This window comes from Salvia hispanica, chromosome 2 (genome assembly GCF_029641045.1).
Source record: "Salvia hispanica isolate PSC_SH4W2 chromosome 2, Shi_PSC_v1, whole genome shotgun sequence".
NCBI lineage: Eukaryota > Viridiplantae > Streptophyta > Magnoliopsida > Lamiales > Lamiaceae > Salvia > Salvia hispanica.
This window is the reverse complement of record NC_142693.1, coordinates 23,626,253-23,651,678: the sequence shown is the minus strand read 5'-3', so window position 1 is coordinate 23,651,678 and position 25,426 is coordinate 23,626,253. Positions and strand designations below refer to the sequence as shown.

Below are 25,426 nucleotides of genomic sequence, written 5' to 3'. Positions count from 1 at the left end.
TTAATTCCAAGAGTGGACTTAGCAAGAAACATTTATTTATTATTCATAGAGTAATAAAACTCCAACTGGCCAGTTTTCCGAATAATAAAACCTTGTTCGAGCTCCTCTTGAGGACATTAACAAACGAGACTCACCTCGTGCACGATTCAACATAATAGCAATCCTAGCACCGCTAGATATTAATCACCACTACCCAATATATCAGGATTATTGGGTTGCGAAAAACCCGCACCATTTGATAAGTCAAAGTAGTGCATAATCAATACCGTATGCTCAATACTAACATATGTAGATTAAGAAAAAATATTTTATCAAGACCTAGTCTTTCAGTAGATAGCATAAAGACACGTCTTGCTGTTAGATCCGTTCAGTGCTATACTACACTAATGTCATCTTATTTCAGTAAGGCTTAGAAATATGCGGACTGACATTGCAACCTTTCACGATAGGTAGTCTAAGCCTATCTAGGTTGTGAAATTCTTCTTTTTCTTTTGCAAAACATTGCATAGATCCGACCGTGTTACCTTAAAGTGGACAACGCCCACAACCGGTCTACTAAGCAAAAGACTTAGACTTTGTTTACTTCTTATGCATTTAAATATTTGTAAAACATCTTATAAATGCACAAGCAAACACAATGTAATAATAATGGTGATTCTATTCGTGCGAGACTGCTCGAATAATACTGAATCGGGTTAAAAGTGGGAGTTTTACGTATACAAGCAAGATTCTATTCGAGCGAAACTTGCTCGAAACATGCTTTTCAGTATACCAAACCTAACACAACGATAGCTATTGTCCAATCTTACATCGTTTAGGGGGCAATGTTGAAATCATTTTCTAAGCTCGATTTGTGAGTACCGTGCGAATTTCAAGTCATTGTGACACAGAATGATTTGTGAGTACCGGTGAAATTGAGAGGAAGAGGTAGATTTTACACATTATTTAAAGTTTAAAGTTATTATTGGACATGCCACATAGATTTTAATTTTGGCAGAATACTTGACTCTAGAATTTGTCTACTCACAAAGGTTGATAGTAAGACTAAAGAACTAAATAGGCCTATACTTGTTGTAGTTTCCGACTATTAATTAGACATTAAAATTAAGTTGGGTACTAGCATTTGATTTTGCACTATCGTATGTTTGTATTTCGTAACATTAATTCTATTATTTACTTGAATTATTGCATCAAAATCTCATATCATATAATAATTGTCTAGACACGGTGCATTCAGGCCCATTACTGAAATTGTTAAAATTAGGGCTCATAGCTGAAAAATACACCAATTAATTATAGGCTGATTCTTGCTTTCACCATTGCCAAAAAATACATTTTGGTTTGATGTGTTAACTTGACATTTCAACACTAAATTTATTATATTATCTTCACATTATTTAAAAATTAAAAAATTAAAGTTGTTGTTGGACATGCCACATAGATTTTAATTTTGGCAGAAGTATTCTTGACTCTAGAAATTGTCTACTCACAGAGGTTGATAGAAAGACTAAAGAACTAAATTGACCTGTACTTGTTGTAGTTTCCGACTATTAAAATTAAGTTGGTTACTAGCATTTGATTTTGAACTATCATATGTTTGGAAAGTTGGTACATCGCCCATTGTTATAGCATCATATAGTTGCTTTGTAACTGCTTCTGCAACCATTGTTTCATCCAACTCTATTTTCGCCTCTTCTTTTCATATAACAAACCTTGAGAGTTGCTAACTCATGATTTATTTACGATGGGTATATATGTATATTCACACACACAAAGTAATTAAGATTGATCCGATTGGTGATCCGAAGTGGGCCTGTCGTTGAGGAGGGTCCCAACATACCGGGGCCCGATTGTAAGACGGATCCTCGTCACCCCACACATTCTTTTTTTATTTTTATTTTTTATGAATAAATAATTAAATAAACCAAATCAAACGCTTATATCATACGCTCGGGCATACCCGAGGGAGAACAAAAGACATATAGCCACAAGTTGGCTAGAACAAAGCAACAAAGCAAATTAACACCAAAAGATTAACTATCAAAGTTCGAGCTTATACTACTACTTAATTAGGACAAAATTGGGCATTTCCAATAATTTTATTTGCTGATACAAGTTTTCCAAACTGTAAAGTTTTTCTTAAAGACATGTATACGAGAATCTGTTTATTTTACTTTATGGAATGTAACAATTAGTGGATTATACGTAGTTAAGATTGACGATGGTTAATTATTTGTGCTAACGAGTTAAACTTAAGAAATAAGTTTATTACCAGCAATGACCTTTTTATATTACAAGGTTTGATAATTAACTAATTAGAAGATGTTTGAATATTCTATTTGATTTTTATTTTGTACTATGTTACTTTTTAATTTTTTTTTTGGGCTTGTAATATTTTACTTCGTATATATGTAATGCACATGTAGTATTATGTAAGAGTTGAAAAAGTCCACTAAAAGCCCAACCTGTGCTTGGAATAATAGCATGAGATAATATTCTATTTGATTGTGGAGATAAATTTTAGTGTCTCTGAATTCTTTATTTTTATAACATGTACTACTAACTACTGGTGTGAATCAAATATTCACTCCTCGTCCCCTCGAATTCATTAGTTTGGCCTCATTCACAAAGGATGTTTTCAGTAACACTATGACTTTTTCTATCTTTTTGGCCGTTCTCGGAAGGACGTCGATTGTGTGGCTGCATTTTTTATTACCAATAACCAAAGTTCTTTTTACGTTTTAATTACTTGTTTACGTGACCAATGTGGAGGATACGAATAGAACCAAAGAACGAGACATATTATATCATGATGGCAAAGGAATTTACATGTTGGGCATATCAAGTAGTAAATGAGAAATTTAAACTCTAACAAATCAAGTTATAATTTGGGCCTAACAATTATTCTTTTTCTAGCCCATTTCCTTCCTTGAGAAAGCTAGTACTACTTGTTATGAGCCCAAGTCATCTATTTACTCCTTTTGAGCCCACATTTGGGACGATAATCTTATTGTGAGGACAAAATATCAATTCAAGGAATTAGACTTTTATTTGAAGGAAATCAAATAATTGTACATTCCTCTTGCGTTATACATTCAAACGTTTGGTCTCGATTCCTCTGTAAAATATGTCTCTGAATATCATTCAAAGGACTCATCCCAAGTCTTTCTTGTAATACTGCAGCTTTGACTACATGTCCTCCGGACACGGTGATTGAATCGTTCAGTGGCGATCCGAAAATCCGGAAATGGAGCCGAATTTAATATTGATTTATAATTTTTTAATAATTTAAATATTAATACTCCATATAATTTTAATAATAAAATCAATAAATTTTCCTTTTCCCTCTTAATAGTTGAATTAATCATGTGTACATGTTTTACAAGAAAATTAAAAATTTGTCATAAAAGATATTAATATTACACTCCATTTTTAGTTTAACTCAAAATAAAATATACCCAACAAAATAAGATTATGCTTGATTTTTTAATGAGATGCATTAACTTGCACATACACATTATATCCATCTAAAACTTGTATATAGGGACGTGATCAAATGCAAACTCTAAATATTGTACAAACTCCAAACTATGATCTGGACCGTTAGAAAATATCAACAGATCATGAAATAATAGCAACAAAAAATGTGAACGGTTGATGTTGTGTTGAAATTGTGTTGACATTGTATTGATATTGTGTTGATATCAGAATCTTGAAATTTTATACTGTGTTGACATTATGTTGATATTGTGTTGAAAAAGTTTGGAGTTTGTACAATATATGGGTTTGCATTTTATCACTACCCTATATATATATATATATGATGATTGAGTCCCATTATCCACAAATCCACTCTTAAAGATCGAACTACCGGACCCTATCAAATTAGGGCTTTTAGATCTAGTTTTTTATGGATAAGATACAAAAATTTATAAATTATTTTCGCCTTCATCACGAGCCTATTTTAATTCATCCGAAGGTAAATAAGTCATACTAACATGTTACGAAGATTTAACTTCGTTCCAGAATATATTACTTCATTCTAGTAGGTTTTTACTTCATTCTAATAGCTTTTTACTTCATTCCAGTAGGTTTATACTTCATTCCAATACGTAAATGTGGTTTCGCCGTCGCGTGCCGTTCTTTCTCTCTACAATATCTATCACCACCGCCATAGCGCTAATATGGTTTAATAAACACATGGAATAATGTAATAAATTATTGGAATGAAGTATGTGTAGAAGCATTTGAAGTCTTACTGGAATGAAGTAAAAATCTTATCCAATGAAGTAATAACGTTTTTGAATGAAGTAATAAACTCACTTGAATAAATTACATTTTTAAATGTTAATCAAGAAAAAACCCATGTCAATGAATTTGAATGAAGCATATGTTAAATCATTTCAAACTTACTGGAAACAAGTAAAAACATGTTGTAGTTTCAAGGTATTACGTACAGAATGAAGTAATAAACCTATACAATGAAGTAAAATGGGCTAGTAATGAAGCCGAAAAAATTTTCACAGCAGCACATCTCATAAAAAAAACTAGATCTAGTGGCCCAGATTTGGTCTCTAGTTCGGTCTTTAAAATTGGTTCGACATTGATCACAACTCTATGATGATTGATTTTCTTGTTATCAGTCCTCATTATATTACAAGAAATTAAAGATTTTATAACCGTAAACAAGCTTTGTTTTGTTTCATTAGTGAGTTTCGTAAAAGACATAATAAGTTAGAGAAACACCTTAATTTAAACAAATCCAAACTTATTGTAATATTATACAAATATATTTAATTACTGGTAAAGTAAATATTTGGGTTTATATTGCTAATAATTTAATCCTTTTAAAATAAATAAATTTAAAATATGAATAAAATTGATTTTAATTAAAAATACAAAAGTAATTAGGTAAAGTAGTAAATATTTGAGTTTATATTATTAATAAGAAGAAATATAAATGATAAAATAAAGAAGGGACTAAGAAAAGAAAAAGTACGTTGAACCATAGACCTAATAGCCGAAAGGCTATATAAGTTAGAGTGAACTACAAAACTAGAGCAGTAAATGGGCAAATGAAGCTAAATGGACAAATACATCCCTCAAGGAGGGACTGAATTTAGGATTTTGGAATTTTTTGACTGAAAATGTGATTTTGTAAATGCTGAGTCCCGGAAAGATGCAAACCACATTTTCTGGATACTAGTTTTGTAGTTCATTCTATAAGTTAAATCATTGCATAACATGAATTGAAAACAAATACTACTACTCTAGAGGATATGTTATTTTCGGCTCAACTCTAGAGGATATTTGGGCTCCCCGGACGGGTAGGAGGGGGTGGCCCGCCCCTCCTAATTAGTCTGGCAAAGAGATAGTTCATGGTCTGCTGAAACTGATATTGAAAGCGAAATATAAAATCATTGAATTTACGATCTGTATGCTGCAGTTTCTTTCTCTTCCACGTATTGAACGAACTCTCTAAAACAGTACATACGAGTACTAATGCAATGACGCCCACTGTCCCAGCAACTACTATAGCAACAATTTGGCCAACTGTTTGTGTTTCAATAGGATTGGTCATGATTAAGGATGTTCCATAACTCACTCCAATAGATACCATCGACGCCAACGTTGCATACAAGATGACTTCCACGAAAAGAGATGCATTTCTTGGCGCTCGCATGGCTACGAGTAAGATTACTAAGAGAGATGAAATGAAAGCGGTGTTGTTAGCATGAGAGAAGTATTTGTATAGTGTGGGATGTGAAGATGCCATTATTGCTTTGCCGGCTCTGTGTGATGACGTGTCGTCCTGCCACACGCCACCCGGGGGGTTGACCGCCGCACTGAATGCCATCGCGGCTATCAGGCCCACCACCACCATTGTCATGTCAGTCATCTCGCGATAGGTGTTGGGAATTGGGTCATATGCCAAAAGTAGTAACCTTTCAATTTCTGAAGGCCTAGTGGTGTGTTGGGAGTTCCCTCTCAAGATATCCAGCGGTGTTTTGCCCATGGAGTTCTCCGTTAGATTCTCTACTTTATAGTCCTCCACCAAATATTTTACCATCTGAGATTTTGATACGATTATTCAAGTTTACAAATAGAGTTAATGATGCGAAATATACAATATGAATAATGAAAATCAAATACTCCCCTCGCTCCCAAAAAATTTACTATCACATTTCCATTTTCATCCATTCCAAAAAAATTGTCATCTTTAATCCTTACTATTTTTTGTAGTGGGCCCTGCATTTCCCTAACTCATTTTCACTCACATTTTATTACTATAGAACTAATACCATACTGTATAAAAATAAGACCCACATTCTACTATCCTCTTGTGATGTTCGATCTCTCTATTCTTTTCACTTGTTTTAAAAGGTCAATAACTGTTAGAGAGGAAAAGTCTTACAAACTAAGTTAAGTTTCATCGTCATATTCTCTCAATCTCTTTGACGAGGAAATATGGAAAACATATACTACTCCATATTGAAAAAGAACCCCTATTTCCTCATTTTGAATCTAACTCATGATATTGGTATCGCATCTTTTAACAACTTCTATGTGTATTAGGCCTCATTTTCAAGCATGCACCCTTATCCCTATGTGGATTGATCGTGGTTGCAACTCAAGCCGAATGTATGACTAAATTAAAAATAGATAAAAATCAAATGGCTAGCTATTTCATAGAACACAAAGAAAGAGTTGGCACTTACCTCAACTTGATCGCACCTAACAGCCAAATGCAAGAGTGTGTCCCCATCATCATCCTTCACATTCACAAGATCGCTTATTTCCTCAACCAAACACTTCAACGTCTCAAGCTGACGATGTTTCACGCACAAGTGCATCACAGTTTGGCCTCGATTCAGTCTCTCCATCGCTGGATACAAGTCCAGCTGAAGCAGCAGCTTTAAGATCTCGACCTGCCCTCTCATGGCTGCAATATGAACCGGGTTCATGCCTTGATCATCTTGCCACCAACGCATCTCAGGGGCTACAGATAACAATTCTCTGGCAATCTCAACGCGCCCATTTTCAGCTGCAAAATGTAAGAGACTTCTTGAACGTGGAAATGAAACATGATCAACAAGAAATGGATGTTGTTGCACAATTATTTGGAAAGTTTCTACGTCATTCTTTGTTGCAACATCATATAGTTCCTTTTTAGCTTCTTCTGAAACCATTGTTTCGGCCAACTCTATTTTCGCCTTTTTTTTACTTATAGCTTGTGATTTCCTAACGCATGATGTATATATATTATTTTTATTTGTATGTTCAAGCACACAAGAAAATAGTTAAGACAACCTGTCGTAAAGAAGACCTAATCACCTCAGGACATAGAATTTTCCTAGTAGCGACAATCGTAGGATACAAGAAAAAGAGAGAGAAGAAAAAGGAGATTCTTTGAGTGAATACTTTGATTATGTGCTATATATATTACTCCCTCCATCCCCTATTAGGAGTCACTCTTTGACCGGGCACGGGTTTTAAGAAATGTAAAGAAAAGTTGGTTGAAAAAGTTATGGAATGTGAGACCCATTTATTTATATTGATTTTATAATAAAATGTGAGTGAGTTGAGTTAGTGGAATGTGAAACCTACTTATTATTTATGGTAAAAATGAAATGTGACTCTTAATTGGGGACGGATCGAAATGGAAAAGTGTGACTCTTAATGGGGGACGGAGGGAGTATTATTCTTTATTGAGATGGGAAGTTTTGTACGATTTCATATTACGTACCAAATAAGAGAATTTATCCCAAAAGTAAGAATCGACCCTCTTAAGAGCCAATGTACTTGTTGGTCACGACCACCAGTCCAAGTCGGGTCCAAATGTTCTTATTTGTTACGGCCAAATTGATACATATTGATAACGACTGATCCATTAGTCATTATCGAATCCACCATAAATTTCTGTTGTTTTTGGTGATTTCTATATTGAAAAGAGTTGCTAACTATTTTCATTAAAAAATCAACAACTATTGAAATTCTTTATAATGAATTAAACAAACAACTTCAAATTTTCGTTCGAAATTTCTTCAATAATTTGTCAAAAGAAATCTTGTGTTCGCATTAGAAAACACAGAGGAACTGATGGACAACTGAACAACAAATCCCAAGAACAATTCGAACACATTTATTTAGAGAACACGTCTCTAACTTTATTATAACTCTAATTTCACTCATAACAAAATTAAAGTTATCCAAAGTAGTATCTACACAAGTCCTCATACTCTTATAGATAATCGTGTGAGCCTATAAGTTATATTATGATACGATCATATCTCCTAATTATTTAGTATCTTTTATTTCACCATATGTTTTCCATATCTTTGTTTTCTTATTTAATAAGTTAGGGTAGAAGTCTAGTATTATAAATAGGAGAGCTTGTTATCATATTTAATCATCCAATCAATGAATATATTATTTTGGCCAAATGCCTTGCGAAATGCTTTGAATCCATAATTTCCTACGCTACCTGCTGCCCGACGGAAGGTCTCCGCGCACAGCAGGAACGTATATCTGATCTGTAGCCATTGCCCGAAGGGTTGGAACCCGCGCACAGCCGCCCAGATCCTTATCTCCGCCGACCCTCACGGGTGCCGGATTATCTTTATCTTGTTTTTTTTTCCGTTTTATCGGATCGTTAGGGATTTAGGTCCTTAACAACTGGTGCTTTGATCGGTTTACTCATGTCCCGCTTTCATAATAACGGGAATGGAACTTGGGGGAGCCACCCATGGACACTTTTCCGAACGGCTCCTCCTGCCGCACAATGTCGGTGTCCGTCGTGACTACCTTGGACTTCAGCGACCACCCTTGGACGAGGAGCCGTCTATTCGGCCTTTGGATGACAGCAACAACAACAACTCCATTAGCGGCAAACTGGATCAATTGTTGGATAGACTAGATAAATTTGATTCTTGGAGGGATGAAACGGATCGCCGTTCGATAATCTTGAACCAAACCCCAACCGCAGGCATGATCAGTGAATAGGGTATGACGACGACGATTGTGATGGTGACGGGGCACGGCGAAGACGCAATTGGGAGAGGTGGTCTCGCCCCAGAAACCCTAGCTATGGACCGCGCGATCGTCGCGTTGATGATCGGGATCGCATAGAGAGCAGGGGCAGGCCGACAACGTGCTAGGACTCACCGGCGCGACAGCAGGAGCGCAGCTACCCGACCTTTGACCGGCCCCGGCACTTGGAGACGTACTGGGACCAACTTCACCCTCAGGAGGAGGTGAGAGCGATGCGAGTCCAGACCGCATCCCACCTGCCTCGCTACTCCGCCGAACAGCCTCCGTGGGACCTGTACATAGGGGTGAACAAAAAAACGAAACCCGAATATCCGGTTATTTCGATTTTTCGGTTCAGTTCGGTTTCAATTTAAATTTTTTTTTGGTTTTTCGGTTCGGTTCGGTTTGGATGAAAAAAAACCCAAAAAACCGAATTTATTTAAATATTATGATTTATTATATATATATAGTATTTAACTAAAAAAACCCTAGCCCTAAAATAATCAGAATACTCCGCCGCTTCCAATTCTTCTTCTCCACATCTCTTCTTCTCCACATCTCCACACCTCCATCCCGTCGCCTCCACGCCTCCATCCCGTGATTCCCGTCGCCTCCACACTTCCCGGCGACACTTCCACGCCGTCGCCTTTGTCGTTCCCAGCCTTCACGCCGTCTCTTCCACGATAAATGCATAAATACTGAATGCTTTTAGTTCACCGATTTAGTTCATAATTCAAAGCACAATTCTCTCTTTTCTTATTCACTAGAACTAGTTGTATTTCAATTTGGTACAGAATACTGGTTTCGTATTTTTGTGATGAACAAATTGTACATATTTTATATTTTGAGTTTTTGTTTGTGAGTTAATATTTGTTTTTGTCGTTGATGGATGCTAATAATATTGTGCTTTTATGTTTTTTTTCTTTTTCATATTTGAAGTTTTGATATTTTGAGATCTTTACAATTTCAGTTTCTTCGGTTAATTCGGTTTTTACAATTCGGTTTTCAGTTTTTTCGGTTTCGGTTATTCGGTTTCGGTTCGATTTTAATTTTCAAAATATTTTGGTTTTTCAGTTCGGTTCGGTTTAAGCAAAAAACCGAACCGAAAACTGAAAGCACACCCCTACCTGTACAATCAGCTCGCGCGTGTGACCAGTCAAATTCCGGACCAGCCTCCGCGCTCGCCTACCTATTGGGACTCTCGGGAAGTGTTGCACGCGCATCCTATGTACCAGCCACCGCAGTGCGACCGATCGTTGTGTCACCGCACAACGCCGTTTCCTGTTGTTGCTCCCAGTCTCAAGGTTCGTTTGCCTTGCCCGGCCCAACTAGCTGCCGTGAATGATTACAACGAGAAATTGCGTGTTTATAGATGGGAGCAAGCTGCCCTCCTCGCCCAGTTGAAGTGCGAATTTGAGGAGAATATTGTTGACGAAAATCTAGTTGAGGATGTTCCCAACAATGCCGTTCACAATGGGGGTGCTAATCTTGTTGTACCAAATGACGAGTCCCTCAAAGGGATCGTCAAGACCGACAATACGCTGCGGCGAGTGCTCGTCCGGGTATATGATGAGAAGATTGATGATCTTAGTGTTCCAACACATAAGGAATTGGAGATGAGAGAAGATACAGAGACTTTGCTGGAGAAAGAAAATAAAGCCGAAGCCCTTCGATCTAGTTTAGAGCCGAAAGAGAAAGATTTTAGTGTGTTGACAGAGAAGCCGAGTGAGGGAGAGAGCATGGAGAATCAGAGCCTTGTTAATGACATCCAAGCTGGATTTGATATGAAAAAACAAGACAATCAAGAGGAAATGGAGAGAAGCGAAGGTTGTTTGAGGATGAGCTTAAATTAAAAGCGGAAGAGTTGGGTAAGATAGGGGATGCTCACTCCGGTTCGCATGCACTTGCTTGTGTCTATGTGGATTTGAATGTCAGTGATGCCCCACTTCTGAATCTTCAATCAACATCGCTCGACACCGATGCAAGGTTGATCCCTCCACGCAATGACACGCCATGTTTGAGCATTCTGAGAGACATGGACAAGCTTTTCATTTTGGCATGGAATTTTGCCGACAACATTGGGTCTCCTTTGTTGATTTTTTATAGAGGTGATAAAGGGAGACGTTTAGCTGTTCGGTGTGTGTTTGATCCAGGAGGAGACGCCTCGCCAAAGCTTTTGCTTTCAACTATCGTCGTTGGTTTGTGGTTTCCACCTTGAGGACAAGGCGGATTTTAACCGCGGGGGAGTTGATACGATCATATCTCCTAATTATTTAGTATCTTTTATTTCACCATATTTTTTCCATATCTTTGTTTTCTTATTCAATAAGTTAGGGTAGAAGTCTAGCATTATAAATAGGCGAGCTTGTTATCATATTTAATCATCCAATCAATGAATATATTATTTTGGCCAAATGCCTTGCGAAATGCTTTGAATCCATAATTTCCTACGCTACATGCTGCCCGACGGAAGGTCTCCGCGCACAGCCGGAACGTATATCTGATCTGTAGCCGTTGCCTGACGGGTTGGAACCCGCGCACAACCGCCCAGATCCTTATCTCCGCCGACCCTCACAGGCTCCGGATTATCTTTATCTTGTTATTTTCCGTTTTATCGGATCGTTAGGGATTTAGGTCCTTAACATATTAACTTAATAGATCACGTAATCGGATCATTCAAATAAATAGTCATAAATATTATACAATCTTTAGACGATTATGTTGGACCATATTAAAATATTCCAATAGAGAACTTATCCCAAAAGTAAGAATCCCCTCTCAACAACCAATGTACTTGTTGGCCATGACTTGTTTATTCGCCTGACCACCAGTCCAAGTCGGGTCCAAATGTTCTTATTTGACGACTCCTTTATAACAATCCAGACGAGTACTAATACAAGGATGCTCACGAATCCAAAGATTACAATATCCACAATTTTGTCAAGTGGTAGTGTTTCCATAGGATTAGTCATGAATACAGAAGCTCCATAACTCACTCCAATAGATGCCATCAACACGAATGTTGCATACCAGATGACAATGCCATCGCGGCTATCAGGCCCACCACCACAATTGTCATGTCGGTTATATCGTTGATGATGGACTTCTCTATTGTATTCTTCTCCATTAAATATTGTATCATCTGAGATTTTGATGCAATAATTAATTCACATAACAAATTGAGTTAATTTCAATAAAAATTAGCCTGACTTGGATATGTAGAGACTTAAATGTTGGGCGCCATAACTAGTACGACTTGTTAGGATATTAGCATAGATAATATCATGAATGTAAAAGTCGAACCAGTTTGATTCGATGTATATCTACGTTTCGGAGCGATGTTAAGACAATGATTTTCGCAATAAATTTTGGATACGTGATAAAATGTAAGATCATATATAGGGGGTGGGGTGTGTTCAAAAAATTGTTTCATCTTTACTATTAACGCACCCTATATGTATATATGCAAAAGTAATGAAACCTAATTCTAGTTATGATAAGATTCGAATTGGGCCTAAAATATAGTAATTGTACATCAATCCAATACTCAACACAAATTGTACTAGGTAAATTTCCTTTCAGCCTTGCGGGGATTACTTAACGTTCCTTTCAGGTTCCATACTCCCCACAATCTGTACTAGATAAATTTTATTGCATCTTTTGTCAACTTTTCTTATCCTATTTACTCGTGATAAATTGACAACCAAATTAAGAAAAAGTGGCCTTACCTCATCTCGGTTGCACCTAACAAGCCAGATTGAAGGGCCTTCTCCCCATCATCGTCCTTCAAAGGCACAAGAATGTCCAACTTCTTCACCAAAAACTTCAATGTCTCAAGCTGACGATGTTTCACACACAAATGCAACACAGTTTGGCCTCGATGCTGTCTCTCCATAGCAGGAGACAAGTCATTTTCAAGCAGAACCTTCAAGATGTCAACATGCCCTTTCATGGCAGCAATATGAACCGGGTTCATGCCTTGATCATCGATCCACCAGCACATCTCATCGGGGGCTACGGTTAACAACATTCTGGCAATCTCAACATGCCCATGGGTGGACACACTAAAGAAGAGGGTAGGGCTTAAGCAGTGGCGGAGCCAGAAAATTTAGTAAGTCGGGGCTGAAATTTTTAAAAATAATAATACTTAAAATATTTTTTTTAAAAAAATAATAAATTATTTAATTTTGCATATAACTGTTTTTGTAGTCCTAGGTTACTATTTATATTTTCCGCATTAGATTCAACACTTGCAACATTCACTTTTTCCAAGCTCACAACCAGATTGGGAAATGAAATACTACTATAATTAGTTTAAGCACTTGCACTTGAATCATAAATGTTCAAATGAAATTTATATGTTCACACGCTGATTCTATGGGATGGAGGGAGTATTATTTTAATAAAATGTGAGGGAGAATAAGTTAGTGGAATGTAGAGTCCACTATAAAAAATAGTAAAAATTGAAATGTGACAAATTTTGAGGGACGGATGGAAATAGAAAAATGTGACAAAATTCCAAGGAATGAGGGGGTGATACATTGCGAAATCAAAATACGACAGCTAATATTGGAGAAAAACTTTGCACGACTTTGTTTTTTCTAGTAAATCAAAATACGACGGCTAATATTGGAGAAAAACTTTGCACGACTTTGTTTTTTCTAGTCCACTAGAAAAAACAAAGGAACATCTAGATGACATGTAATTCATACTCTAATTATATGTATTTCCACTTTTTTACTTTAAGATTTTTCATACAAATAATGTGATATAATATCAAAGTTATATATTTTGAAATGGTCAAACAACATCTTAAATAGTGTATTTTTTACTATTATATATTACGATGACCTAAAGTATTTCATATTTTAATTATATATTTCTAATTTATACTATGATGACATGAGATATTTCAAACTTCAATTTTATGTGTCCAATTTTCTCGTGTGAGCTTATAATGTATCATCCTTTAATTTATCATATACTAGTTAATTTGGGAAATAAGTTCAAAATTATCTAAGATGTAGTTTTTCCTAGTTGTAAAACAATATCCTAGGTAGAACTGGCGTATTTCATTCTTTAACTATATACAACGATGATGTGAGATACTCCCTTCGTCCAGCAATAGCAGCCCAATTTCTAAAGGGCACGAGTTTTAAGAAAGTGGTGGAGTGTGTAATAAATGGGTTGTGATAATGGAATTCTGGGTCCACTTAAAATGTTTAATTTATAAATTCATCTTTTATAGTACAATAATTTTCTGATTTTAGTTAAATTGTGTTGACATTGTTGATATATTTTATAAACTATATTGACATTGAGTTCCAAAATCCTAAATTTGTTAGTTGTTATTATCTTTTTATAGACCATTAGATCTCTAAAATTATAAAGTTTTAAATTAGTTGTAGTTAGCAATTAAATGATGAGTTAACAATCGACCACACATCCCTGTATGTATTCTATTTATTTATTATATATCTCGTAAATGTATTGTAATTCTCATTAGAAAAAGATTTGGAAAGAGGAAAACATTTTCTATCTACTATATACACTTCTCATCATTTTGTATTGAATTCGTTGGGCCGTGTTTAGAGGTAGGTAGATAGGTGATCCAAGCTGGTATAAAAAGGTGAGATTAATGGGCTTGATATTATTTATCACGTTTTTGAAATAAATAAATCTATGCAACCAAATTTTGTATAACCAAAAATTGGTTTATTTGAAAAAAAAAAATTTATTTATGCATTTAATTAAAAAGTATAGAAAGGAATTAGCTTGTGTTAATATAGAAATACATTAATTTAAACACAATTAGCTTGTGTTAGAAAGGAAAAACTTCAATTCAAGGAATTAGAGTTTTATTCGAAGGAAATCAAATAATTGTACTTTCCTTTTACATTCACTTGTAACTTTGTAAGTAATACATCAGAATAGGGTGTGCCACAGTTAAGGGTGGGGTGGGTCAATACGATATATTGTATCGGAAACATTGTATCGTGTATCGTATCGAAAATATCGATATTGAAGAATTTCATATCGTTATCGTATTGAAAGTTTCGATATATCGAAGTTTCGATATGGATAATATCAATATCATTATCGTATCGATATTTCGATATATCATACCGAAATTCGATATATCGTTAAGAACGATATATCGAAATATCGTTATCGTATCAAATACATGTATATCGAAAAATATAATTTCAAAATCGAAAAATTACACAAAAATTAAATGGATTTATATATATTTATAATTTTAAACTTGAATATGTATTGAATTTCAATATGTTTTGATATATACGATATATATCGTGTATTCGATATAAAACGATATATCGAAAGTATCGATATATATCGTATATTCGATATAAAACGATATATCGCGATATAAGAAAATTCATATCGTTATCGTATCCAAAACTTACGATACAGTATCGTATCGTATCGAAAATTCGATAATTTTTCGATATTTTTCAATATGACACGAGCGATATATCATTTTTTGGTATTTTTCCCCAGCCCACGGTGGCTCGATTCCACTATAAAACATGTCCCTGATACTCCCTCTGTCCCATTAGAAATGAAACGCTTTCCTTTTTTATTTGTCCCATTAAAAATGAAACGCTTCTAAAAATGAAAATTATACTCTCTCTACTTTTTCTTTTTTCTTGCTTTACTCTCTCTTCATTAACTCACAAAACAAAACTTGACTCAACTTTGTTTTACCCAAATAATACCTGCAAGTGTACAGGGCTACTGTAGCAAATAGCAAGCAAGAGTATATCGTATCCCACAGAGACAAATTCGTATCAACTTAACTACCACGAACAAATGTTGACTACTATCTAGAGAATCAGGAAATTTTTGGTTTTGTTCTAACACTACGAAAAGCATATAATGCACAAATAGATAAATATAAGCACTTAAACAAGAAAACAATTAAGCAAGTTGTAGAAAATGATAGAGAAATATGCAGAATTCAAAGATCCGATGCACAACTCATAGCCTAACCCAATTGAAACCGATTTACCATTTAAAGTCTCCAGAATTGTTGAATCAATCACAAATATAGATTAAACCCCCTCCCGAGGTGAGAAATCCGTAGATTAGGTGTATTAATTGAAGTCCCCTTCTAATTCTTAGACCTAACTCCTAATAGTTCGATTAGATTAAAGATCCCACTCAAAACCTCAACTCTCCCGAGTTTTATTGAATTAAGGTGTGAATTATCCCTCTTTCAAGATTAATATTTCACCTCCCGATTACTCTAAGAAACCCTAACACTACCAATTGGTGATCAAGCAATTGACAGGAAAAAGCACATGAATAAACCAAACAATTACAAGAGCTAGATAAAAACGAAGTCAATTGGATTAAAACTATGAATCAATGCATCTTCACCAAGAATTCTACATAAAAGAAGTTTAGTTACTCATGTTCATGGTAAAAAACAAAAAGAAACTAAGCAAAACAATGAAAATCATGATCCGAATTGCAATTGGCGGAAGAATTGAAGCTTGAATCTTCAATCTTCTTCCAAGAGTTCTTCACAAAGAGAGAGATGTGTTTTGTCGCTTGTAGAGAATGAATAGAATTGACCTAATTCTTCCTTCTTATTCCCCTCTTCAAAAATAGCGTTTCTGCTTTGAAAAACGCCAAAATGACGGACCCGGCCGGGTGGAATTAATCTACTGGAAATTCACCCGGCCCGGTGGGACTTCTTGGTACTCTCTGGAATCTCGCAGGCATAATTACGCCACCCGGCCGGGTGGAATTATAGGGTAATAATTCACCCGGCCGGGTGGGAATTTCTGGACAGCGCAGTGTTCGTATAACAGTCATAACTTCTTCTACCGAACTCCGATTGAGGCGTGCGAGATACCCACGCGAAGCTCTTTTGAAGACGAAAAGATTGATATGCATTAGGGGCTGATTGAACTTCAAAATATCCAGTAAATATTGTTTCAAACCAAGGCTGCTGCACATCCACATATTTTGTACCTTTTCCTACACATTCTTAACAAAATGGTCAACATACCAACATAATAGAGAAGTAGATATAAACACGCCTAATAATAGACGAAATATGCTCAAGTTCATACAAAACCACCCTCTAAAACCATGTAAAATCCAAGTATGTCAACTGTATCGAAAAAGCAAATGTTGCATATTTAATAGGTTGGAGGGAGTATCATTCACTCATCCCAAGAACTTTTTTAAAATGTACTCCCTCCGTCCCGCTTAAAATAACACGTTTTCCTTTTTAGTTTGTCCCAACTAAGATGACACATTTCCTTTTTTGGTAACTTTCTCTCTCCAATTAATACACTCAACCACTTTTTCTCACTCCTATTAAAATATCCATCTATCTTCATCTCTCTACTTTAATACCTACACCCACCTTCTCTCTCCAATTAAACACTTTAACCAATAACTCCTAAAATCCTGTGCCGGCTAAGCAATGTGTCATCTTAGCCGGGACGGAGGGAGTAATATTACCGCATTGAATAAATTTCCTCTGGACTCGGTGAATGAATCTTCTATGCTCCGTCGGTACTGATAATAACTGCGGAAGAAATTATTAGGTATTGTACGATCTTCACGCTGGCTTTTCTCTCTCTTCCACGTACAGTACGACCGCGTTGAAGCAGTGCATATGGATACTAATACAACAATGCCCACTAACCCAGCGACTACTATAGCAACAATTTGGCCAAGTGTTACTGTTTCAATAGGATTGGTCATAATAAAGGATGCTCCGTAACTCACTCCAATAGATGCCATCGACACCGACGTTGCATACAAGATGAATCCCAAGAAAACAGTTGCGTAGGTTGGCGTTTGCATTGTTGCGAGTAAGATTACGATGAGAGATGAAATGAAGGCGGTGGTGTTAGCCAAAGAGAAGTATTTGTATAGTTTGGGATGTGAAGATGCCATCACTGCTTTGCCGGCTTTGTGTGATGGAGTGTCTTCCTGCCACACGCCACCCGGGGGGTTGACGGCCGCACTGAATGCCATCGCGGCTATTAGGCCCACCACTACCATTGTCATATCGGTTATCTCGCGTGAGATGCTGGGAAATGGGTCATATGCAAAACGTAGTGACTTTTCAATTTCTGAACGATCAGTTGTGTGTTGGGAGTTCTCTCTCAAGATATCGATCGGTGTTTTGCCCATGGAGTTCGCCGTTAGGTTCTCTACTTTATAGTTATCCGGCAAATATTTTACCATCTGAGATTTTGATACGATTATTCAAGTTACAAATAGAGTTAATGATGCGAAATAATGTACAACGGAAATCAAATACGGAGTATTAGCCAACAACTTAGTTGCCCTTGACAAATTTTTCGGTCAATGCGATATCAAGGTCAACAAATTAAGCTTAGGAACAGACTCATTTCTATTGTAAACATCAATAAATATGCACAAAATGTGAACCTGTATTCTAACTATGCAAAAACAATACATTTTCAAGCATTTTGAACAAGATGGTCGCAACCATTAAGCTTATATATGATGCCTTAACTAATACTCCCTCTGTCCCATTAAAAATGCAACGTTTTCCTTTTTTTGTTGTCCCATTAAAAATAAAACGTTTCCTTAAATGAAAACAACTCTATCTCTACTTTTTCATCTCTCTTACTTTACTCTCTCTTCATTAACTCACAAAACAACACTACATAAAATCCCGTGCCGATTCTCAAATGTTACATTTTAAGTGGGATGGAGGGAGTACTCTATTGTACTCATTTGTATTGGAAACACTAATCAAATACCCACAAAAAACTAAAATATGGAGTACAAATTACTATCAAAATCCTCCCTTAAAATAAAAGGATCAATATGTCCAATCCTATCCTACTGCCAGCCCCACTCTGTCCTCTCGTGATGTTCGAGCTCTCTCTAATTCTTTTCCCCTTCTTAAAAAGAAGGGTCAATAATGATTCGAGGGTAAAAGTGTTATCGACTAAGTTAAGCTTCATTGTCATATTACCTCTTAATCTCTTTGATGAGAAAATATGTAAAATATATAAAGCAACTCCATTTCCTCATTGTCAATCTAACTCATGATAATAATATCGCATCTTTTCTCAACTTATATTAGGCCTCATTGTCATGATAAATTGACAATCAAAGAGAAAGCATGCACCCTTTGTGGATTGATTGTGGTTGCAACTCAAGCCAAATGTATGACTAAATTAAGTAGTACTCCCTCCGCCCTTGAAAATTTGTCACATATTTCCTTTTTCGTTCGCCCCTAAAACTTTGTTACCTTTCACTTTTACCATTTTTAGTAGTGGATCCTACATTCCACTAACTCATTTACACTCACACTTTATTATAAAACTAATATATAAAAGTAGGACCCACATACCACTAACTTTTTCAACCCACTTTTTATTATATTTCTTAAAAGTCGTGCCGGATTAACGAATTATTAGGGATGGAGAGAGTAATAAAATATAAAAATCAAATGGCTAGCTAATTCATGGAACTCTGATAGGCTAGTTTTCGTCACTCGGATTTGATCACTTTTCGCACTTATTAGTTGAATATTTGCATGAGAAAATGCTATTTTGGCAGGGAATGGATCATTAAGTTTGGAAGCTGCTTGATTGAGGCACAAAGAGGAAAACATGCAAGAAAGAGGGCAAACTGACAAAGAATGGAAGAAAGTGAAGGAAGAAGGCAAAGAAGACCCAAACTGGCCAAGCTGTTGGACTGGCCAGTTTGAACCTGACGGGAAAATGACTAAAGCCACTTCCACACATTTGTCAAGGACAATTCTCACTTGCTACACACGCCCATATCAGCCCTTGGAGAGTAAAAAATAAGGAAAATATCTTTTATTGGATATATGTATTAAAAAGACTTAGTCACCAACCACCATCACTCATCACTTTAGCTTTAGTTTAGTTTAGTTACTCTCTCTGTAGGAAACTTTTCTCTCTTCCTTAAGAAGAGAGATTTCAACTTCAAGGCTGCCAAGATCATTGTTCACCATGGGTTGAAGTAGTAGTAATTTAGTAGTAGTGTTTGCTTTCTCTAGTTTGCTTGTTCTTAATTTTGTAGTACTTTTGCTCCTTTCTAAATCTTAGTTGTTGTTGTTGTTGGACTTGTTTTAAAGGCTCATTTCAAGTAGTAATTGCTCTTAGTGTTTATGTATTGAATGTGTTTTAAAGTTTAGTTCTTGTTTGATTTCCGATTTAGCTTGTTGTTTAGTTCTAGTGTTGGTTAAGTTCTTGTTTAGTTAAAACCTTTTTCAAGCTTTTAAAATCAGTTTCTCTTCACCATGTTTAAGAGTTCTTGAAGCTTATTTCTATCATGTTTAAGTGCTTTAATTTTCAGCTTTTCATTTGGTGTTTCCAATGCATGTTTAGGTAGTTTAATTGATGATTTTATGTTTCTCTTGCATTTTTAATTATGTAGCAGCCATCTACTCTCTTTCTTCTCCATATTTTCGTGCCTTATGATGTAGAATTAGGAGAGATATCAGCTTTTAGAAGTTAAGTGTAAGGACCATTAGTTGTAGGCTTTTATCCATTGGTTTTACACCTTGGGTAATAAGGTTTAAGAGACAACAAGTACATGCTTTCTTTTCACTTTTGGCAGCCCTTTTAGCTTAGTTAATTTCTGCACTCAACCTCCATTTACATCTTATTTAGTTTAGCTTTTAGGATTAAATTAGTTTAGCCACTTTTAAGTGTCACAATCCTAGTTTTCTAGCTTTCTTTTAGGAGCCAACACTTAGTTTATTTTTCTTAGTCTTTTAACTTAGTTCATTTTGCTTTCTGAACTTAGGATGCTCATGCAAGTTGCTGCTCTCTTTTCATTTCCGAAATGTTCTTATTTTCGCCACTTCTAAGTTGCCCAATTTACCAACTTGCCCAGTCTGCTTTCCAGTTTAAATGCTTTCTTTTACTTGCATGTTATTTTCACTTTTAGTTCCCAATCTTAGTTAAGTGTTATTTATATTTCGTAGTTTATTCCCACCCCCAATTTAGAGCGTGGCGGCATCGCCAAAATCCTTCTAAGTGTGGAAATACATAACGGATGCTACCGTTTCTCGTGGGTTCGACACCCTAACTTACCATATACTAATTAATAGTATTTTGGAAAGTGGGAACTTATAAATCTTGTTGAATAGGAAGGCACACGCGCCTACGACACGCGTGCAAAACCCCTTCCTTTCAAACTCAAACAAAAGAGTTGGCACTTACCTCATCTTGATTGCACCTAACAGCCAAATGCAAGTGTCTCCCCATCATCATCCTTCACATTCACATGATCGCGCATTTTCTCAGCCAAACACTTCAACGTCTCAAGCTGGCGATGTTTCACGCACAAGTGCATCACAGTCTGGCCTCGATTCAGTCTCTCCATAGCCGGATACAAGTCCAGATGAAGCAGCAGCTCCAAGATCTTGACCTGCCCACTCATGGCTGCAATATGAACCGGGTTCATACCCTGATCATCTTGCCACCAGCGCATCCTAGGGGCTACAGATAACAATTCTCTGGCAATCTCAACGCGCCCATTTTCGGCTGCAAAATGTAAGAGACTTGTTGAACGTGGAAATGAAACATGATCAACAAGAAACGGATGTTGTTGCACAAGTATTTGGAAAGTTGCTACATCATTCTTTGTTGCAGCATCATATAGTTTCGTTTTAGCTTCTTCTGAGACCATTGTTTCACCCAACTATATTTTCTCCTGCTTGTGATTTGGGAACTCATGATGTATATATATTATGTTTGTTCATATATTCAACACAAGAGTAGGTGAGACATGACAGCCTGGCTATATTTAAAAAATACATTCATTCAAGGTTGACTTGATTTATGAGCGGATCCAGCTACATATGCTTGATTAATTGATAGCCTATAATAGAAGCTGTAAAGTTAGAATATATTTATTAAAAGAATTCATATTTTTAGAAAAATAAGTTTATATACACATGTTTGATACAACTCTGAATATATTTCAGAATTGCTAACATGCGTTTGATACAAGTGAGAGAATTTATTCATGGTAGTATATTCCCTAATTTACCATCACTTTTTTTATTGTGGGTCCAATTTACCCTTCACAACCCTAGATCAACATAAGCGGGAGACAAAACAAGAACAGCCGACATTCCCAACTCTTCACTCTAGCGGCAGACAAATCTGAGAAATCAAGAGGTTTAACAACTGGTATTTCACTCTTCTCTTCTTCCTACAAGTTTTGTTGAATATTTTCTTGAATATTGAAGTAACTCGTCTAAACTAGATGTCAAAAATTGGTTAGGAAAAAAATGGGAAGTATGAAGAAATATTGGAGTATATTAGTGTACAATTTTTCGAAGCTTGATGTCACATGAGTAAAATATAATTTGGTTAAATTTTGACCAAAACTTGATGTCACTTGAGTAAAATATGTTTTTGTGTATAGTTTGTTAAGCTGACACACCTTGTAATATTTTGGTTGAATTGTGACTGAATTAATGGAGTTTGATTTGTATTGGACTTGTATGTCTCTTTCACCTTGTAATATGTATTGCACTTGTATGTCTGTTCTAGTTGTAATGTTAATATCTCTATCATATTTCTATCAAATTCTCACTAATATATACTCCCTCCGTCCCACTTAAAATGCAACATTTGAGAATTGACACGAGATTTTATGTAGTGTTGTTTTGTGAGTTAATGAAGAGAGAGTAAAGTAAGAGAGATGAAAAAGTAGAGATAGAGTTGTTTCCATTTAAGGAAACGTTTCATTTTTAATGGGACAAACAAAAAAGGAAAACGTTGCATTTTTAATGGAACAGAGGGAGTACATTCTTTCATCCATCTCAAAGAGTCACAGTATAACAACATTCAGAAAAAGTTGTGTTTGTGCAATAAAATAAAACCAAGTATGACCCTCAACATTTTCACTTTCTTGTAGGTTCACTAACCATGGATGACTCCTACCTATCCCGTGACAATGACGATCCAGATCAGACTCAAAATGGTTGGTTAGTTTTGAACTTCTCTTATTAAGTAAGACGAAAGACCGATAAAACTGGGCGTTACATATGTGTGATTTTCTCTTCTCGCTAACTTAATTTGTATAAATTGTAGGATGTTTTGCGCAACAACCGGTATATAGTTCTCGTTCGTACCAGGTGTACCAAGCTAGAGTAACGATATTTAAATCTCTTCATGTCAAAATTGACTAGAATTTATTTGAACTCCAGGTTGGTAGATAAAATTTGATTTCGATGTCGTCTATTTTCCATATTTCATACCACTAATTCATAAGAATATGGTATATGTTTCTTTGTTATTAGTCAATAAAGTTGACTCAAATTTTAACCTGTAACCTGATAGTTGAAAAATCAAAATTAGATTGAATAATATTATGGTTGTTACATGAATTTTGGCACAACATTTTGGTTTTAGAAATTTATTCACGTGGTCAAACCGTGTGAAACCATAAAAAATGATTTATCATCTTCAAAGATCATAGCAGTCTTCAGCAAGTGTAATCTTATGCTCCTTTCATATCAAATTAATATTTTATCATTTCAGTCATTGTTTCATTCAGCCAAATCTATTTTCGCCTCTTTTTTTTTTACATAACAAGCCTTGAAAGTTGCTAACTCATGATGTATATATTCACACACACACACAGAGTGATTGAGACATGTTCAGACAGGCACATGTATTCAGACAACCTGGCAATGTTGACTTAGAAAATAAGAGCATCCGCAACGCTTCCTCGTTGCGGACTCGGTCTCGTCTCGACGAGACGAGACGGCATCGAGACAGCGTTGCGGCTCCCGTCTCGTCTCGACGAGACGAGATGTCTCGACGCCCGACGCGTCCCGGCGAGGCAAGCCTCGAGCTCGCGAGACACGCGCCCGGCGCCACGTGGCGCGCGCGGGCTGCTGGCGTGACGCCCACTCGCCGACCCGCGAGTGGGCGTCGGATTTATGACGTCATAATTCAATTTTTTTTTAAAATCAGATTTTTCAAAAAAATAAAAAATAAAAAATTAAAATAAAAAACGGTAATATTACCTGAATGGTCATATTTTTAATTTTTTTTTTATATATATTCTATATATACTCTTCTTCATTCTCCATTTTACACACAAACACACATCTATTCTCTCATCTCTCTTTCTTTCCTCTCCAATCATTTCTATAAAATCATTCCTTTATTTTTTTCTTCTCCCAAATTTAATCAATTATGGATCCATTTGAGCAAATGCGTCGAAGAATGGAAGAATCGCTAGAAGCAGATCGACGTAGGGAGGAGGAAGCCGCCGCGCCTCCTAGGCGACGCCGGACATACATCCACCGTAACCGGGAGGAAGCCGCCGCAAGGTTGGAACGTGATTACTTCAGTCCGAACCCGGTGTGGGGAGATATCTACTTCTTTCGCCGTTTCCGTATGTGACGCCCGCTATTTTTGCATATCGCGAATACATTGGCGGCACGGGAAGAGTTCTTCAGAGAAGGGTTCGACGCTGTTGGCTGTCCTAGCCACACGACGCTCCAGAAATGTACTGCGGCGATCCGTCAGCTTGCTACTGGACAAACGGCGGATGCGTTCGACGAATACCTGCACGTCGGAGAATCCACTGGGCGACTTTGTTTGTTGAACTTCTGCAAAGGCGTCCGGGCAGCCTTCACCGCCGAATTTCTGAAGAAGCAAACCACCGCAGATTGTCAGTTTCTGCCCCGTCTTCACGAACAAGTGCACGGATTCCCCGGGATGCTCGGGAGTGTCGATTGCATGCATTGGCAATGGAAGAATTGCCCTGTGGCGTTGAAGGGGTCATACATGAGCGGCCACAAAGGCACCCACCCCACCGTTATACTCGAGGCCGTCGCCGACTACCGGCTATGGATTTGGCATGCGTATTTCGGGGTCCCCGGCTCGAACAACGACATCAACGTGCTCAACAACTTCGACCTCTTCGCTGAAGTTCTGAATGGTAAAGTGCCGGCCATCAACTTCGTCGCTAACAATCGCTAGTATAAAATGGGGTACTATCTTGCCGACGACATCTATCCGAAGTGGCCAACCTTCGTGAAGACGTTCAACAGGCCTACGGACGAAAAGCAGTCTCTTTTTGCGCAGAAGCAAGAGTCTGCTCGCAAGGATGTGGAGAGAGCGTTCGGGGTTCTCCAAGCTCGATGGAACATTATCAAAGCCCCGGCTCGACATTGGTTTATGGAGAATATGGTCGACATTATGTATACGTGCATAATCTTGCACAACATGATTGTCGCCGACGAAGGACCTGAGGCGGGAAATTGGTTCAACCCTGAAACCCCTGGAAGCTCAACCGCAAGTAGTCCGCCTCGAACGGGAGTGCATCCGTCTTTGCAAGAGCGGTTGTCTATTCGGGCAAG

General features: G+C 36.7%; 4 protein-coding genes and 1 pseudogene across 4 annotated transcripts; 1 reads left to right on the top strand and 4 right to left on the bottom strand.

Annotated features, from left to right (window-relative positions):
* Window positions 1-5,170: 5,170 nt before the first annotated feature.
* Window positions 5,171-7,207, bottom strand: LOC148931857 (uncharacterized). The gene is made up of 2 exons (XM_089063503.1): window positions 6,720-7,207; window positions 5,171-6,070 (listed from the first exon to the last, which is right to left on the bottom strand). Exons 1-2 carry the CDS (start codon window positions 7,188-7,190, stop codon window positions 5,300-5,302), a joined length of 1,242 nt encoding a protein of 413 aa, XP_088919629.1. The 5' UTR covers window positions 7,191-7,207; the 3' UTR covers window positions 5,171-5,299.
* A 3,049-nt stretch (window positions 7,208-10,256) lies between these two features.
* On the top strand, window positions 10,257-11,248 carry LOC148931856 (uncharacterized; annotated as a pseudogene).
* Window positions 11,249-11,880: 632 nt separating this feature from the next.
* On the bottom strand, window positions 11,881-13,135 carry LOC148931855 (uncharacterized). Its single transcript, XM_089063732.1, has 2 exons — window positions 12,759-13,135; window positions 11,881-12,172 (listed from the first exon to the last, which is right to left on the bottom strand). Exons 1-2 carry the CDS (start codon window positions 13,058-13,060, stop codon window positions 12,169-12,171), a joined length of 306 nt encoding a protein of 101 aa, XP_088919858.1. The 5' UTR covers window positions 13,061-13,135; the 3' UTR covers window positions 11,881-12,168.
* A 3,247-nt stretch (window positions 13,136-16,382) lies between these two features.
* Window positions 16,383-21,726, bottom strand: LOC148931853 (uncharacterized). Its single transcript, XM_089064541.1, has one exon. It carries the CDS (start codon window positions 18,265-18,267, stop codon window positions 17,500-17,502), a length of 768 nt encoding a protein of 255 aa, XP_088920667.1. The 5' UTR covers window positions 18,268-21,726; the 3' UTR covers window positions 16,383-17,499.
* Window positions 21,274-21,726, bottom strand: LOC148931854 (protein ACCELERATED CELL DEATH 6-like). The gene has a single exon (XM_089064923.1). It carries the CDS (start codon window positions 21,724-21,726, stop codon window positions 21,274-21,276), a length of 453 nt encoding a protein of 150 aa, XP_088921049.1.
* Window positions 21,727-25,426: the final 3,700 nt, after the last annotated feature.